General features: G+C 38.9%; 1 protein-coding gene across 3 annotated transcripts in view; it reads right to left on the bottom strand.

Moving 5' to 3' along the window:
- FAM53A (family with sequence similarity 53 member A) overlaps nt 1–18,480 on the bottom strand; it is a 70,308-nt gene that overhangs the window by 40,162 nt on the left and 11,666 nt on the right. For all 3 annotated transcript variants that reach the window (XM_053975911.1, XM_053975912.1, XM_053975910.1), the window contains exons 2-3: nt 9,206–9,460; nt 2,329–2,383 (exon numbers count right to left, since the gene is read on the bottom strand). In XM_053975911.1, coding sequence (XP_053831886.1) covers nt 2,329–2,383; nt 9,206–9,283 — 133 coding nt within the window. In that variant the 5' untranslated portion in view covers nt 9,284–9,460. The remainder of the gene's footprint in view (nt 1–2,328; nt 2,384–9,205; nt 9,461–18,480) is intronic.

The following is an 18,480-nucleotide window of genomic DNA, read 5'->3' as shown; positions in this document are numbered from 1 at the left end:
GTCCAGCTAATGCATGAAACTCCTAGCGTCTACTGTAGGACAATTTCCTAGCTGGGACTCACCTGATTTTTTAAAACTTCCAGGCTAGGAGACTTACTTAAAAGTTTAATGTCCAAAAAAAAAAAAAAAAAAAAAATCAAGAATCTGTGTTTTCATTGTTTACATGGCAGAAGTACCTAATAATTTAGTCTGGAAAACAGCTCTAAGATCAGAGACCAACCATTAACTTAAATCTGACAAGTCCACCACTAAACCATGTCCCAAGTGCTACATCTACATGTATTTTAAATGCCTGCAGGCATGATGACTCCACCACTGCCCTGGGCAGCCAGTTTCCATACTTGACAACCCTTCCAGTGAAGAAATTTTTCCCAACATCCAATCTAGGCTTCCCCTGGTGCAATTTGAGGTCGTTTCCTCTTATCCTGTCACCTGTTACTTGGGAGAAGCCTTTCCCTCATGCACAAGACAGATAATCTTGTTAGAGAATATTGGGTTGGTCAAGCAGGACCTGCCTTTCATAAAGCCCAGACTGACAGGCCTGTAGTTCCCAGATCCTCCTTCAAGTCCTTCTGGTAGATGAGTGTCACATTTGGTGACCTCCAGTCACCTGGGACCTCCCCAGGGAGCCAGGACTGCTGGGAAATGACAGGGTGGCTCAGTGAGCCCACCCATGACTCCCTCAGTCCTCTTGGGTGGAGCCCATCCAGCCCCACAGACCTGTGTGGGTCTAGGTGATGTAGGAGATCTCTGGCCATTTCCCCTTGGATTATGGGGGCTTCGTTCTGCTCCCCATCCCTGCCTTCCACCTCAAGGGGCTGAGCACCCAGAGAACAACTGGTCTTACTGTTACAGATTGAGGCAAAGAAGGCATTAAGCACCTCAGCTTTTCATCATTCTTTGTCCCTACATCCTCCTTGCATCCAGTAAAGACTGGAGATTCTCCTTAGCCCTCCTTTCATTGCTGATGCATTTATAGAAACATTTTTTATTGTTTTATGGCAGTAGCCAGATTAGCTTCTTATTGAACTCTGGCCCTTCCATTTGTCTCCCTGCATAACCTGACATCCTTATAGTCCTCCTGAGTTCCCTTCCCCTCCCTCCAAAAGTCAACTCTCCTGGCTTTTCTTTCTTAGCCTTGAGCTCCAGCCAAAGCTCTCTGTTCAATCAGGCCAATAATCTTCCCCACTGGCTGATCTTTCAGCACATGGGATAGCCTGCTCCTGCACCTTTAACATTTCCTTCTTAAAGCACATCCAGCCTTTCTGGACTCCTCTGTCATTCAGGACTGCCTCCCAAGGGGTTCTGCCAACCAGCTGAAGTCTGCCCTCCAGAAGTTCAAGGTGGCAGTTCTCCTAATCCCTGCCTCTTTCTTTCTCCAAGGATCAAACACCCCAGGCAGCCTCTGATCACCAGATCACCACCAGTCCTTCTCCGTTTAAAACCAACAGGATATCTCCCCTGGCTGAGCTCACTCATCAGCTGCATCAGGGAGTTTTCTTCCATGAAGTCCAGGAACCTCCTGGACTGCTTCCTCTCTGCTGTACTGCACTTTCAGCAGACATCTGGTAAATTGAAGTCCCACATGACAACAAGGACTAGCAATCGTGAGGCTTCTCCCAGCTGCTTACAGAGTATTTTGTCTGCCTCTCTTCATCCTGGTTGGGTGGTCTGTAACAGACTCCCACCAGGATACCTGCCTAGTTGGTAGTGATATTTAGACAAAGCACCATTTGAAACTTCTCACAAACCAAGATTCACATTTTATGAGGAATCCCACTGAGCAAATAAAAGTCCTCCTTGCTCAGAGAACAACAAAATGCAAAATTTCAACTCCACCCCTTAATAAGGCAGTACAGAGTTCACATATCTGTAATTGGACCTCTTGTTTTTGCTAGATGAAACTTATTCTAATAGGACCAAGGGGGAATAAAAACAAATAACACTTCTATGAGGGCACTAGACTTCAACTTCTGTTTTGCATCATGGTAGATGGTCTGTGTGGCAAAGAATATAATAAGGTGTACAAAGATTTCTACTAGCTGAGAAATCTGAAGATGTTTAACATGAAAAACAGTAATAGTGTGTTCTGCACACCAAGGCAGATTTTGAACAAGAAAAAAATTGTTACAAGGCTTTTTACTATGCAAAGCAGATCACAAGTACAAAACTAACAACCAGCTATTCCCAGTATTGTTCAAAGACCAGCTTAAACCAGCAGGCTCTACAGCAGCATGCTCCATCCCCCTCACCTTATTTACAAAAGAAAGGCTGCTTGCTATACCAATTACCTCAGTAAAACACAGCTAAGGTTTCTGAAGAACTTACCATTGATTTCGAAAGGGAACAAGCTGCCACTTTTGTTCAGCTTCTCAGATGAGTACTGAAATCAATCAGAAAAAAAAAGTTTTAACTGTGGAAAGAGTCAGCATTCACTTCAAGGAAACTGCATACAGTTTTTAGTTTTCCTATATGTGCAGTTAACAATGCCTTTAAAAGATGGGGTTTTCCAATGCAATTTGAAGAAATTCCTGAACAGCTGATCTTTATAAATAAGCCTCTGGCACCAAATTATTTGTAATGTTTTCTGATATATTGCTAAGTATCAAACTGTTTCAAGAGTTACAACATTAGCCCATGCGAATAAACTGGAAAATTAAGAGTGATAATTCATCCTTAATGAAAGAGCTTTGATCCAATTCTCATTTCAGCAGAGAGGAAATTACAATCTGGCAGTTGGGTTTCCATTTTCAATCTTAAGGCTAGAAGGCAAAACACTTCATCTTCAACTAAGGGACAGGAATAGCTTTCTCTAAATTAAATATACATGGTCTTGAAGTTCACCACCATGAACACTGCTCCAATCAGGCTTTATTAGTATTTTACATTTTCTTATAATCAATGCAGTGAATTTTTTTTATTTCTTCAAAGTAGAAAAGCCATTGAAAAGTATCTTTCCTATCATCAAAACATCTTTAGCAGACTGACTGCTTTTTAAAATCTCAGCTTATTGGTGGAAAACAACACAACAGCCATGTTTAAAACATGGTCTATGTGCAACGGCATTCAATTAAGCCTCATCAGTAGCATCTACACAGTAAGACAAGTTTGTAACTAATTTAACGAAAAAATATTACTACAAAGGCATTCTTAATGGTCTAGATTTCTCAGACAAAGCACAGACCTTGCAAATCCAACATCCTATAAAGGAGCTATAAATAAGTGGCTCATAGCTCCCTCAACCCAAGGGTCATTATTCACTCCCCCACCACCACCTCAGGATGGAGAGGAAGATTGCTTTAAAAAACAGCAACACACTTTATGTGAACATTGTTCTTTGTGTACAGCCAAAGAAGATAGCATTGTACATACACTTCCTTTCCAGATACAAAGTCAATTTTTAAACAAACATCCTTGGGCTACAAAGCTTTTTTTTTTTTTCTCTCTAGCAGCACATAGTGCTAGTGACAACTTTATATCCTTGAGCCCCACAGAGACAAACACTGAGCTGTGGTAATATTCCCTTGGTGTTATTGTTTCACAGGTAAGAAATAACAGAACAGATTAAAGGCTAGGACAGCAATGAGATTTTTAATCTTATTTTTTATTAGCATCTGCATATGAGACAAACCATTTCATTTTTACTTTGTAAATGCATCTGCAGATAGATTTATAACCTCCTTTTAAAGAAGCTACTCTGAGTAAACAGCAGAACCCCAAGTTTAAATCTCCATTGGATCTGCTGTTAATCAGTCCAATTCAAACTATTTCAAGTCTGCAACTTGCCAGTTCCATAGAATTCACATTTAAAAAGCTGCACCCCCATTTACTTGAATCAGGTACCAGCTTCATGTGAAACACAGGAGCACATTAAGGTAACAGTAGTTACATATCAGCTGTCCCTGAAGGGGAAATGGACAAATTAGAGACTTAAAGATAAGGTCTTCCAACAAATTCTTCCTTTCCATCATTCTTCAAATAAAAGGCAATACCAACCTATTCAACTATCATACAGTAGCTACAGAAAATGTGTTTTTGTAACAAAATTCTGTGTCAAAAAGTCTTACAGCTGATTTATCCTGAGCCAGATGAAAATAATAAGAAAATGAGTTAATATGGGCATAATAGTTCGAGATGTTTAAAAGACTATTCAGACAGGCCAAGCTCTTCAATGCTTATAAGGAAAAGAACCTCAAGGACAATCCTACTTGGTTTTTACAGTTTTCAAGCAAATGCATCTTTAACAAGGTTCTCTTCATGAATGTCCAAGTTATTTGATTATTTGTACTTCTACCACCTTAAAAAGCCTGTCCATCAGTTAGAGACTAAACTACTTTATCTTTGACAACTGCAGAGTACTGAAACCATTTTTCAGGGGGACCATGGAACAAGCAGGATCACATACACACAGACTATCTGTCCTCCAGAGAACTGCAGTGTTCTCTAACCAACTGCAATGTTCTCTAACTCAGACAGTAACCTTGTCCTTACAGCTGTTTCTGACCTGGTTCTGGAGAAGTCAGTGCTCAGTTCCATGACAAAGCAGACATATCTCCTTTGCAACTTGGGATCTTTTACACAATCCTGCTAAGTAAAAAAAAAATTCTTTGCTAATTCTTTGGAGATTCAGACCAAAAACTGTAAGAATATGACATGTGACATCACATGCTGAAAGGGAGAATAAGCTGCACTATTTCCAGCAAAAGCTCAAGGCACTGAAATAAGGGTTGAGTGACTAAGAGGACAGTAAGTAAAAATCTCCTTTACAATATATGTTGGCTTTCTATAACTGAAACAAAAATACTCGGAAACAGTGTCTGCTGGTGTATTTTAACCACATCTGGAAGCCCAAACTTGAGAAGACCCTGTCAGGATGTAAATTCTTTATAGGAGGGAGGATTTTTTTTTTTTTTTTAATCTATATAGCACATGGCACATGTCCCACTAGATACTACTGTAACAGGGCACTGAACCAGTTTATCAGCTCTCCTGGGCTGGCCACACTCTACCCCCGCCCCCCACTCATTCCCTTTGTGCTAGGAGCTACCTGAAGCTTCCTCAATTAATACCTTATTTTGTGATTATGCCTGAAAAGAGCTTGCAATTGCTAAGAACCTTGACAGGGAAGTCCGTTACCCTCTGTGTGAAGGAAATCTTCTCAGAATAAGGCCAAATTATTCAAAGGTCACTTTCCTGAAGAGGAAACACATCCATTTTGCAACTACTGCTTTTTGAATAGATGTTAAAACATCCACCAAGATCTCATGCCTCTGGAGAATTTATTAGGGAAATAATGGCATATTTTAAGATAGACATGCAAAACAATGAAACTACAAGTTTCACCTGAGGTTAGAATTGTTTGCTTCATGCCAAGAAGTAGATCTACTTTGAAATGCTTGTTCACAAATAGAATCTCTTTTGTGCAGCTGGAGAGATCATGTTCAAAAGGAAAGGAAACATTTAGGACAGTGCTGCAAGTTTCAGTTGATTTTCTGAATCTTAACAGCTGTTCTTCCATTAAAATACTTGAAAAGACACCTAGTCTGAACTGAATGAGTGGAAGAGCTGTGTAAGTGAGGCTGACAACTAATTATAATTTACATCACTAATTTTAAGTGCTCTTTGCTAGCAGAAGCCAACTGTAACAAAAATAATTCTGGCTATTCTTCTACACTCCAATGTACTGCATTAAGGACTTCACAGCTTGTGCTATCCCTCCTCATTATACTCAGAATGACAACTTCATCTTCATACTTTTAAAATTAATGGCTTTAATTTCAAGGCATTTTTTCCAGTTTCCAAGTATATTTGAGTTCCTCCAATTTATCAGCATCCTTTCCAAACCACAGGGAAGCCATTGTTTATCATTCAAATACTACTTTAACCACCACCATACAGATGTGACTCAGTTTAAATGGGCAATGCCAGACTCCATTTCTCTACCAAATATCCTCCAAATATGACTGTGTATGAAATAGTGAGGAGGAATACTTCAACCTTTTCTCAGGATGCAAAGAAGTGATTAAGTCAAGTAGTCCGACCAGTGGCTTTTCCTCTGAGGAAGAGTCTAATTCTACATCTTTCACTATAAATAAGCCTCAAAAATTAAAAATAATGAAACCCCACATGCCTGGAAGGGGTTTTACAGTAAAACTTGTTCCTTTCACAAATCCTTGACTGGCAGTGCTAATGTTTCCTACTTAATATCACACCCTGAAGTCTTACAGCTCACTTACTGTTACTGCACAAACCAACATGAGATTCTATACAGCAATATGAAAAAGGTACAAGTTTTGTCAGAATACAGAAAAATCCAGGACTTTTGAGCTCTATGAAAGTTCTGAGAGTTCAAGGGACTAGAGACCAACTATTTGATTTCGTGCTGCTGTCAACCCATGAAAGCCACAATGTGCTCAGAGAACTTCACACCTCTTTTGTGAGGTAGAGTTGAGCAACCAGGGACACTACCTTGTGAGCTACAGTACCCAAACTGAGCAAAAAAGCTTGGGACAACCTTCCTGCTTCTACAGCAAGCCACCCAGTCATTTTCCTGAAGGCAGGTGCAGGACAAGGCTGTACAACATCACTGAGCATGCACTGGGCTGAATTACACCAGCTTGGAAAATTAGCATGTCATTTAACAGAGCAGTAAAAAGCTGCAGCCAGTATTTTACAACATAAAAGAGGTACTTGGTCACCACACAGCTTACACAAATGAAAAAGTGCACTATGTCCTATACATGTTGTCTTTGTGCCCAGTTCGGCTGCACAGTACATAGCTTTGAAAGAGCTATTCTTTTTGCTTTTATAACCCTCATTCATGAGCTGTATAACAGAATAGCTTTTCCCCAGCTATTTTATCTACTTGTGCCCAGACACTTGTGCAGATGCACAGTAAAAGGTATCACAAAATTGATAAAATTTAACTACATTAACCCAGGCAAGAAAAGTTGGTCTTAATCCTCAATCAGCTCACAATGAGGTTCACCACATGGTGTCACAGAACTTTGTGCCCGCACAAGTAACAAAAGGTGCAGCCAAGATCACTTCAGAATTGCTCCAAACTGCTGCTGCTATTAGAAGAAACCACAGCATTAACCTGAACTTCTTGCCAAAAAGCTTAAATGTGCTAGCAGTGATACCAGACTATCACCAGCAGTCTTTTTCTCTTAGTAACATTTAGCAATTGCCTTCACCAGTGGAAAAAGCACACTTTTTATCATCTTAGGTTCACATTTTAGTCAGAAGGTCATTATTTGCTTCCATGAATCCTTTTTAGTAGGGAGCAACCTACTTGCACACTTTTATTCACACTTGTGTCTCTATTTCCACACCTCACTATGCAATTTCCACACTTTTTCAGGGTGCCATTGTGTACAAACAGAACCTGATCCTGTTCTCAGAACCTATTTTCTGTAAGAACTAAAGCACTTACAAAACCAATTACTTGACAGATAAAAGGAGGAGAGGAACAGGAGAAGGCTGAGGATGAAACAACTGATGAGACATCATGTGCCATTTTCCGCTCTACTTGTTCTTTTTCATGCTTTATTGTAAGTCCAGATAAGGAGAGGAATAAAAACCAACCAACCTACAACACACTACAGCCTTACAGCCAACACACTGTGCAGACTCCACACAGTGTAAAAGCAGGAATATGCCCTTCTCTGCTATTAGAGGTCTGTGGTCCAAAACCTTCAGTGACTCTTGGTAAAAAGACTGGAAATTACAAGGTGCTGCTACATGTTTGTCACTAAACACTGCTACTGGCTCTAAGTCATTATTGGTCCACAATTAGGCCTCAGAGTTTAGTTACAAATGATGACTTTGTTAGTTCACAGGCACAGCAGATTCTCCTACAAACTGCATGGGCAAATGCTTCATCAAACCAGACAAAATAAATGCAAGCTAAGTATGCACTTCTCCTGAGAGTTAACACCATTTCAACACCTTAAATCTGCCTTTCAAGAATAGCACATATTTAAGGGGAAGGTAAAATAAAAATAAAATCAATTATTGGAAGAACTCTAAATGGACATGCTACAGTTTTGAAAATAAAACTGTTTCATTAATGTCTACTGTTACATATCCTTACTGGACAAGGAACTGCATACATGAGAATTGCAGGTGCTTGTGCACAAATTCCACCACATTCAAGGTATGCTCCACCTGCTTTGGGCTTTTGAAATCAATACAGAAGCAGTTCAGTTGTTTAAGTAAGTTACAACACTGAGAATTTAAAAGTAACTGACATACTTCAGGTCCAATATTTGATTTTTTTTTATAATTATTTTAAAAAGTAACAGAACTAGTGTTGAACAACACCTTGACATTTAGTCAAGTTATTTTGTGTCCCACTGGAACAATAAAGTTTAACCTACAGAAGGGTGCCACTGTAATCAAAGTCAGTAAAACAAAATTAGTGCATTCCATACAGAACATGGTTTCAGGGTTCTCAGGCACCTAGAACTGACAAGAGACTGTTCTGCATTACTCACTCTGGAGTAGCTATTTCATTCACAAGAGAGATGTGAAGAGAATAGACTCCTTCATGCCTGAATTGCATGCTTGAACCATACAATGTACTCAGATTAAACCAGCAAGAATAACACCAAAAACTAAAAAGTTCTTCAGAGCACTAGGCATCTGAGACACTGAAAAAGCCAGGATCCACTCTACTAGCATCAACAACACTCTGGTAGTAACCTCACTTTTAGTTTAACTGTATTTACTTGATGATCTGTTTTCCTTCTGCCCAGTGTTACCTACATGGCAGTCAAGGATTTTTATTAAAAAATACTCTTGTCAGATATAAAGCTGTCAAGCACCTGGTCTGTATAGGGTGAAGAAAACTTCAACCCATAAAAATATGTGTGCATTTTGCTAGTAAAAAAGGAATCCTGAGAAGCCTGGATAATATTTTTCAACCATTAGAACACTATTTCATGAAGAGAACTGGCTTTTTGCTATTTAAAATGAAGTAGCAAGGTTAAAAAGATCATTAAAGTAAAAAAGTATCACTTCAAAAACGGACTAAACACTGTAGATCCACTTTTCCTTCTCATTACAACTCTTACCCAACCTTGCAAACCAGTCCTAACTTAAATAGCTGAATTCTGGCTGATCTGCATTCTTCAATTTGTTATGCAGTTGTGAATTACTTGGCATTTCACATTGATTTCATGTTGTTTTGGTAGATCCTTACCAGATTAATATTGTATGTTTTACAGGTCAGATCATCCAAGCTCTGGTTCTGCAGCTTTTCTGTTATTAGTGTTACCATGGTAGTTGTTCCTTTTCCACTGCTCACACAAGTGTTGAGAGGCTCTTCAGTCTCTTCTTTCAATACTCATGAGCCATTTCTGTTTTGGTCTAGAATCTTGAGATTTTTGTTTCCATCTTACTGCCAAAGTTTATTTCCAAATGCTGTATCATGTATCAGTGTATCATGTCTGGTTTCCTGTAAAATTGGATTAGAAAAAAGGAAGAAGTCAAAAAAATTCTTGCATATATCATAAGTACTGTAATAACACAATTCTGTTAAATTTGGACTAGTCCCTCATGTAAATATATCACTCTGTGACCAATGCTGATGGCCTGGCATTTCAGATTATACATCTCAACTCATGAAAGAATACTCCTATTTGAGATTTCACTGATTAAAATTTCACTCATCAATGATGCAGATCAGAATATACTATTTGGCTGTTTCCTGCTACTGAACTGCTTCTACCTAGGAGTTTAATCCAAGGCAGAGGGAAAGCTTTCCCTCATTTAAGCTACAGAAGCCTAAGCCAGGTATATTAGAACAGCACATGACACAGGCACTTACCCACCATCCTGTAATGCATGTTTAACACTACTTGGCATGTTAAAGCATTCTACTGTATTTTTTCATCACTAATCCCCTCTTAAAAAGAAAAGTGAAGCAGTGGGTAATCAACACTATACCCACTTCCTAAACCCTCAGCTACTTTTAATATCCTGCTCTGTGTTTTTTTCAGCTTTTTCTTTAAAGGTTACATAATTGTTACCTGTCAGCAAACACCAGATCTGGTAACCAGGACAGATTCCCATATACATAAAAGTATCACAGACAACAGCTTTGATATCTTTATTCTGTGAGCAGTCATCTAAATCAAAAGCACTAGGTTCATCAGCTACCTCTTTATCTTAAACATCCTCTACATATTTTCTCTCTCTAGTGACCTGCATTAAAACCATGCTTGATGATTTAAGCTGGCCAAGCATGTTCAGGGACCACTTATGGAATATAAAGTGGGAAGAGATCTTCATAGAGGTATTTCCAAATTTAAACATGAGGCTTTGGGAAGGAACATTGATGCTACCAGGACCATAAGCTTTCTTACATTTTCTAATTTTAAATCTACAGTTTAAAAAAAGACAGGAAATTATTTTCAAATAACATTTCCATAAAATATTGCCTCTTCTACACTACTAATTAGTTGTTTAAATAACCAGTAGTAGCAAGGAAAAAAAGCAACTTGAGGCTATGAGTCAAGTTAAACCCACTTAAAACTAAGATATTAATATTAGTAATGGTGATGTTACATTATCTTTTAAACCTGTTGCCTTTAAGTACTTCCTCAAATATTTTCATATGCTAACCATGCACTATTTTACCTTCACAGCAGTCTGCTATACATCAGCCTCCCTCAGCCTGAGAGCTTGTCCCATAAACATAACTTCTGCCCAGCTTTTGGCCATGCTCCTGTATCTATCTATATCTTTCTTTTTGCTGTAAGATAGAATGCTTAGAAATGCTCTTCCACCACAAATAATGCTACACAGATAGCTGGAAATTCAACTGGTCTGTTTTTACTTCATGTAAAAACATGTCCTATCTTTCAGGAAAGCACACAACTTGAAATATTTACATCTTGTTCTGACATTACAGCAGGTCAAATATTAAAAAACCTTCAAGTTCATACACTCACTGGTAAAGGGGGCACATACACTGTTCAATGTGAGCAATCAAAGCAAAGTGTGGTTCATGAAATACTGAAGCCAAGTTTGAGGGCAAGTATGTGAACACAGCAGTATCTGGAGCAGCACAATCACACATTGCTGTGTCCCTTTTAAACCTGGTGGAGTTTAAAGTAAATCTGGAAATCCAGAATAGAAGTCACAAGAAAAGCTGACTGGAGGTCAGATGTTGCTCCTTTACAGATTGAAAACATACTGAAGTCATTCATAACCGGTGCAAAGACCTTCAGATCCATGTTAAGGATGAATGTTTCCACTAGTAAGAGGCTACTAGAATCAGCTGAGAAGTTTAACACAGGTATAGTTACTTCTATTAAGAATGGCCATAGAAGAAATTGTGGGGTTTTATTTCCCTCAAGGAAAAAAAAAAAAAAAATCAAAATCCAATAAAACTACCAAAGATGGGAGAAAAACTGATCTGTAATCAGTTAATTATATTTTGCTTAGTACTTCAAATCTTTAAATGTCTCACTGCAATTTTAAGTCAGCTTAATACAGCTAAAATAAGGAGAGACTAGACAGAATGACATTAGATTTCAGTTAATGGACCAATTGAATCCAAGGATAAAGGGAAAGCAAATGAAATCACAGAAGCATAGCACTTTCAGAATCATGCTGAATTGTAGTTATTCACATTCATAAATCCTACCAGCTACTGAAAGGAGTATTTGGGCACTGCAGCCATTCAGGCCCTTTCTGACAGCATGGAACCCAATCAGCTCTGAAATACAGGCACTGTGGAACCTTCTCCCCCCCAAAAAAAAAAGTTTCACTTTAGCCACTCACACAATAATAATTTTTCAAATGGAGACCTGCTCCATTGACAAAGTTTTATTTTTAAGTATGGGGCACGGCTGAAAAGGTGCTGTTAGCCCAAAAAACCTTCTATCTATCTGCTCCCACTTTCTCCTGCTCCCCATCACGAGTCAATTCCATCTCTCAATATGAAGCACAACCCTGATAGCAGGGGGTGTAGTTCAGATCAGAAGCACACTTTACAAGTGAATTTCCTTCTCACCCTTCTTAAATGTGCTTGATCAGTACATTGGTATTAACTGTTTTACACCAGAAATCTGTTCTTACTGGGCAGTCCTCGTTAAGGATGATGCAACAAATGTTTCAAGTGGTCAAAATGTCACCAACACACTCCTACCACTAAAATGTCACCATCACACTCCTACCACTGAAATGTCACCATCACACTCCTACCACTGAAAGCCATTCTAGGCTGCAGTTTGATGTACCTCAGCTGCCATCACAACTGCCAACACATTCTCTTCTCTGGCTATTTGTGGCCCACAGCAGTGTGCCAGCACAAGTGCTTCTGCTCATCACAGAGAACTAGATCAAGGAATTTTTATAGCTGGATGAAACCAAAACACTTCCTTTTGTTTCTGGGAAATGTTGCTTCCAGCTGGATCAGCTCCCCAGCCTGGTTTGCCATGAACTGGACACAAATGCTTGTGTGGGAGCATTGTACGATGCTGACACTGCTTGTCCAAGTACCTGTCCAACCACAGCATCAGAAAGAAAAGAAATTCCCCACACAAGAAAGCCAGTTGACATCAGCATTTCCTACAATGAGCCACACAGATTCTTCTTTAATTAGAAATTAGGCATCTCCTCCTGAAGCATGGTTTGAACGTGTTTTGCTCCCATCTTCCTTTCCCAATTTGTACTCCTTTGGTCAAACTTAGCAGCTAAAAGGGATCTGAAATCCTCCCTGCAGCCTCAGCACCTTAACTCAGAAACCAAACTCTTGGTTCACTCTGGTTGAGCTATGTATACTCTACAAGGAATTGTTTCCCTCATCTTTGCTAATTAATATTGGCTGCCAGAAGACAAGAGATTCTTCAGAACAACTTGACTCAGCTGTGGTCATTTTAAATGTTTGTTATGTATTTATAAGCTTTTTGTCCCTCAGTACCTCCTAGAGGGAAGCCCCTCACCTAATTTTCCTATTTTTTGAGGGTTTAGTTTATTTCAAGACTCTCTGCTATGGTATCTATTTAATGGATCCACAGAGAGAGTAGAGTAAGCTGTTTACTTTATGTACTTTTTCCATCATGCTATTTTTCTAGAGCTGGTTAAAGGCAGCCAACTTTATTTTTCAGTCTCTCCTTATCGTACTCTTTATGCTTATCAAGCTGAATCCCTCTCAAACTGCTCAGCACTTCACACTAATTGGATTTTCAGTAACATGAACCATTTGACCATCCTTGTTAGGGCAATGAGGATGCTGCTGAATTTACATGTTTTCAGCTGCCTCATGGCAGAGATCTTGGCACTATCCAGTCCTGCCCCAGCCTCCAGAGAGCCTGGAAGCACATCCCACAGGTAACACACCTCTGCTGTCACCACAGGCAGCAGCAGAGCCAGGGGCTGCCAGTTCAAACAGGAACATCCTCCAAGCCTTGAGCTGATAACAATAGGCCTTGGAGCTCCAAGTTGGATGGAGTCCTACAAGATTATGGCCATCTTTCCCTGAGCACACCATCCTTTGTGGAGCCTGATTAGGTAGGAGAGTGAGCAAGCTGAGACCTCCAAGATAAACACACACAACAAAAGATGTTACTCAGTCTCTGTCCTGGGAGAGACTTAATCTTCCTATGATCTTGAGCTGAGGGACAGAGGTGAGAGGTGGGGAGGAAGAGAAGCTATTTTTTTTTGTCATTGAAAGGTAGACTAATCAAAAGGAATAAATGGAATATAAAAATCAAACTCCAAATGCAAGCCAAAGCTAACATTCCTCAAAGCTGGAGAATGAGCTGTGATGGAATCAGCATCACCACTGTCTCTGATTTAAAGTTCTTTTCTATTCATTCTGAAGGCTGAGAAAAGGAAAGTTTCATTATATCTCTATAGTACTACTAAAGGAGAAAGGGTTTATTTCTTTAAAAGTTTAGCTACAAGTAGTAATGACTTGTGAAATCTCTGCCAAAATTAACAGTGGCAATAGAATAGAAGTGCTCACGTCACAAATTCTGTATCTTCTCAGTGACATCATTAGTGTCTTTTTTGGGGAAGACTACTAAAAATACAGATTATGCAGCCTCCCAGTCAATTAAAGGATGTCAGAAGCTCATTCAGTTTGACAAGCTACTTTCAAAGAGATGAAGAGTCCTGATGAAGAACACAAAGCCAACACAAAAAAAAAAAATCTCTCCTTGGCTCTAAGAAAGTAAGGCAGCCAGACTCATTTCCAGCCCACTCCTCCTCTCCTCTGCATCCTGCAGGACAAAATGTTCCAGCAACAGCTCATATCAATGGGAAAATTTACATTTGTTTGAAACACTTCTAACAATTTCTTCTGTTTCTGGAAGTTCTATCTTGGATAAAGAAGAGATCACAAGATTTTTAGATGATTTCCCCATAACACAAATGTAGGTGTTTCTTGGTGATCACTGTTCCATTGTTTTTCTGCCTGTGGCATTAAAATGATCTGGGACAACACAGAGGGTTGTTCCTTCTGTTACTTCACATTATTTCCTACTCTTTGCTCTGAGTGCTACATGGAATCTTCCTTACTAACAATCCCATACATGCACTTAGCTTGCTCCCAGCAGAAGAAAAGGATTAGCTGGAGTCAAAATTCCAATTCGGATAAGTAGGTCCTTAAAAATATTATCTCTGCTTCAGCAAGCCAAAGGAGCTAATCACTGCAGCAGTACTAACTCCAGATCTAGATGATTTTGCTACTAGACTCTAGATAAAAGGTGATGTGATTTTTTTGGCCTCGTGGCACTTTCTGCAGCACCCAAGAAGCACTTCAAAATTGAACCACCACATAAAACTGATCAAGTTTTAACGGAGCTACTGTTAAATCTGTTCTGTTCCATCCCACTTATGCTCAAAGCAACTCTAAGTTGGAAGACCAGCTTTTCAGAAACTGCTAAGCTAATACTTTATGCCATCTGACAGAAAGCTACAAGATGTCTAGTTTCCTGCAATGCGAAATTCCAACTTCCAAAGGGAAGAGAACATTCTATTTCTAAAAATACATATTATTTACTACAGTGCTAAGAAGTTCATAGAGAGGCTAAGCATTCCTTACAACATAAGTCTATTATTAATAACTTTTAACCCAGTAAAGTTGTTGAGAGCAGGCACTTAAAAGAGAATTATTTTGATTCTATCCTTTCCAGCATTAATCTGCAGTGTGGCTATTCTGCAAACCTCCCAAAATTCCACATCAAGTAAAAAGAAAAATCTGTTTTAATTAGAAAGTTTCCTACAGCTATAAAATTATGAATCCACATTTTTGGGGATTGGTACTAAAAGGGGACACCTCAATTTCCAACATATTATACCTCAGAAGTCCTCTCAATGCCATTAACTAGCACCCCTTTATTTTCTGAGGTTCTTTACAATGAGGTTTTTAACAGTGCATTAGAGTAACAGTTTCTGACCAAAAGGGACAAAGAAAAGAGAGTTTATAATCCTAGCTTGTATTCTGTAGAAAATGTTTCACAACCATCTAAAAAATTCTGTTTAAATTGTAGTTGTTCTCCCTGAAAAGTTCAGTTGTGACAAAATAAAGCCTTAACACCACACTCTACACATTCTAGAACTCTGAACGAACAAACCAAAGAACCCAGTTTCAACATTTGCAAATTTAGAGTTTCTCTAAAATGACTGAAGGCAGATTTCATGAGATACAGAACCTCTTCTCTTTCTCCATGCAGTGCTTTCATAAACCAGTTTACATTAGAAGGAAACTTCAATATTATGAAGTGTTCAAGCTTAGATTCAGGTTGACAACTTCAGCACAGAATGCCAAGAAGGGACAAGAAGAATAGGCTAGAAGACATCCTTTACATCAACTTATGGCCACTGGAGACAAATTTCAGATATTCCACAGGCTCTGGAAGCACAAGCAATATCAAGAGCTCAAAACTGTCTGCTGAAGAATACACATCACCTAATGTGCAAGGCAGGACTACAGATCACCACTCTGAGGGTAAAAATTAGGGTTTGGGTTGTTAATGCCTCCAGAGACAGATGAGACTAAATATTAGATCCACATACCTCAAATGCAGAAAATCACTACTGAGCCCAGAATTTCACTGTTTTGACCCTAAACCATCATCACTAAGACCAAATGGTCACTGAGGCAGCTGAGACAAAATATAAACCACTACTAAAATAAAGCTGCATCCTACACACTCACTTCTACTCCATCTCCCACACTTCAGATCCAAGAGCTCCTATGAAAAGGAAGGGAAGCCTCAACCATCACCCACAGCCTCTGGATTCCACTTTACTTTAAAAAGACAGGTGATATGCTGGAAAGAGGTTAAAGGCAATACTTTGGTATTACCAAAATTAAGGATGGTTTCCCATCCTTAGCTATACGATTCACCCAGCTTGGCTGAGGAACACATACAAAACTAAAACCTAAAATAATTTAATACATTTTGAATTAGAACCAAAATATTTTATACAATGAACTGTTGTCTGTAATAATTATACCCCCTTTTATTTCTCAAGTTACTGTCAGTAGTTTGGGTTTCATTTTAAAACAATATGAGAGTCACCTTCCAGAAAGGAAAAAGAAGGATGGAGATCAGCAATGTTAAACCTTTGTCACAGTTTATAAAGTACACTTCTCAAAGCAACAGAAGTGGTGAAGTAAGCTCAAGAGACTTTTTCCAGGTCATACCTAATTAAAGCAGGGAATATATATCACTACAGAAAACTAGGGCTAAGAACTCAATTCAGCCAGAGGTTAAAGCATTTTTTATTGCTAACTCATATCAGTAAGAAATCAGTCTCTCAGGTTTAAACCTGTCTTTCAGACCAAATACTCATATCACAGACAACTCATCCTGCATCTTTTAAAGTATCTTTGTCAGACAGGACAACAGATGAGCTGTGTCTTGTGTCTGATGCAGTACAAAGATGCTGTTCCAAGATGCTTATGTTACTTACGCTCTTTCCTAAAATAATCACCACAATAACAAAGCAAGGACTTCATTAATTTTGCTGAAGAATATTTACATCTACTCTGACTGGAGTTCCATTTGAATGAGCCATCAGTGCTGGCCCATGACCAGTCATCTCCCTGCAATGTGAGATTTGGACTCTTTCTCCTCAGCCCTACTGCAGAAAGCCCAAGGCTACAATGCAATGTTGAGGAACAGAACTGATCTACTGAGGCTTGAACACATGAACATCAAGCCCTTGGCTTTTGCTGTCATTATGAACTAAATGAGCTAGCAGTCATTATTTCAAGACTACACAACTCAAACCAAGAGCTATTGCCTGTTTGAGCAATTCAGAACAGGACCTAGTGGGCAATCTCTACCTTTTTACTGTAATGTTCAGTGAACATTACTAAAAGCTCAAAGCTCAGGTCCTACACAAATTACTTCCACCTCCATATGCTGCTTTTATAAATATGCTATTTAAAACCAATGGAAGTATTATTTCATAAACTAAGCCTCCAGTAAGATACAAAATTCAGACTCAAACAGTAACTTACACTGATAATATTAGTGTTTGGAGAAATCTACCAGACTTTCACTAAAGCAAGTGATCCAGACTGTACAAGACTCATGAGATTTTTTTCTTTTCTAAGGATTGAAGTATGAAAAAAATAGATCAGCTGGCCCTACTACCAATATATTTGCTTCACTCCACCAGTTAGAAAAGCCAGAGGGGAAAAAAAATGAGTAGCATCACCTACTTTTGTTTAGTGTTTGCCCTTAAAACTGAGAAGTAAAACAGACACATAAGCATACTTTAAAAATACTCAGGGCTGAAAAAAACATAGCACTGACCCTTAACTTGTATGGCAGTGACAATGATTACCCCACACATATCCTGCTTCCCTGTGACAGAATGGAATAACACCAGCACTGAAGTATTGCTCTATTACCAAAGCCTATGAGCTTGGAGCTGAGGGATTATACAAATCTCTTCCATACATCCTGCTCCCAAAACACACACAGCTAATAAACCTCCTCCTGTTTGCCTTCAGGTTCATTCTGAGGAGTTTCAGACATCTGGTTGGCTTGTTTAAAATAAAAAGCCCAACTAGTAGGTTTGTTTTTATGATCCCAAGTGTGAAATGTTCTTGCTGGAGGCCTCAGGTCAGGTGAAAAACACTTATGTTAAGATGCTACTTCATGGCATTTCAGGGATCTAATGAGCTATATAATCTGCACACAGGGAAGTCTCCCTTCATTAGCTTGCATACAACTATGGAAATTAAAAATGAGGAACCTGTGGTAGTCCAAATATTCTTCAGTAAATAGTACAGCTGGTGAACTGCAGATAGCACTAAATTTAGAACTCAAGTTCTGAGCGGTATTCTGTAAATATCCATACATCTCAATGCTTACAGCAACATGAAGCACATTTCTCCAAGCCTCACTGTACTTATTTTTCATACTATGAGTAATAGTTCCTTCTCATGACAAAGTACTAAGCCCAATTTAGCAGTTTAACAAAAGTGTGTCTTTGTCTCAA

Source organism: Vidua macroura, chromosome 4 (genome assembly GCF_024509145.1).
Source record: "Vidua macroura isolate BioBank_ID:100142 chromosome 4, ASM2450914v1, whole genome shotgun sequence".
Taxonomy (NCBI): Eukaryota; Metazoa; Chordata; class Aves; order Passeriformes; family Viduidae; genus Vidua; species Vidua macroura.
Note: the sequence above shows the minus strand (reverse complement) of the source record. Positions and strands in the feature narration are given on the sequence as shown.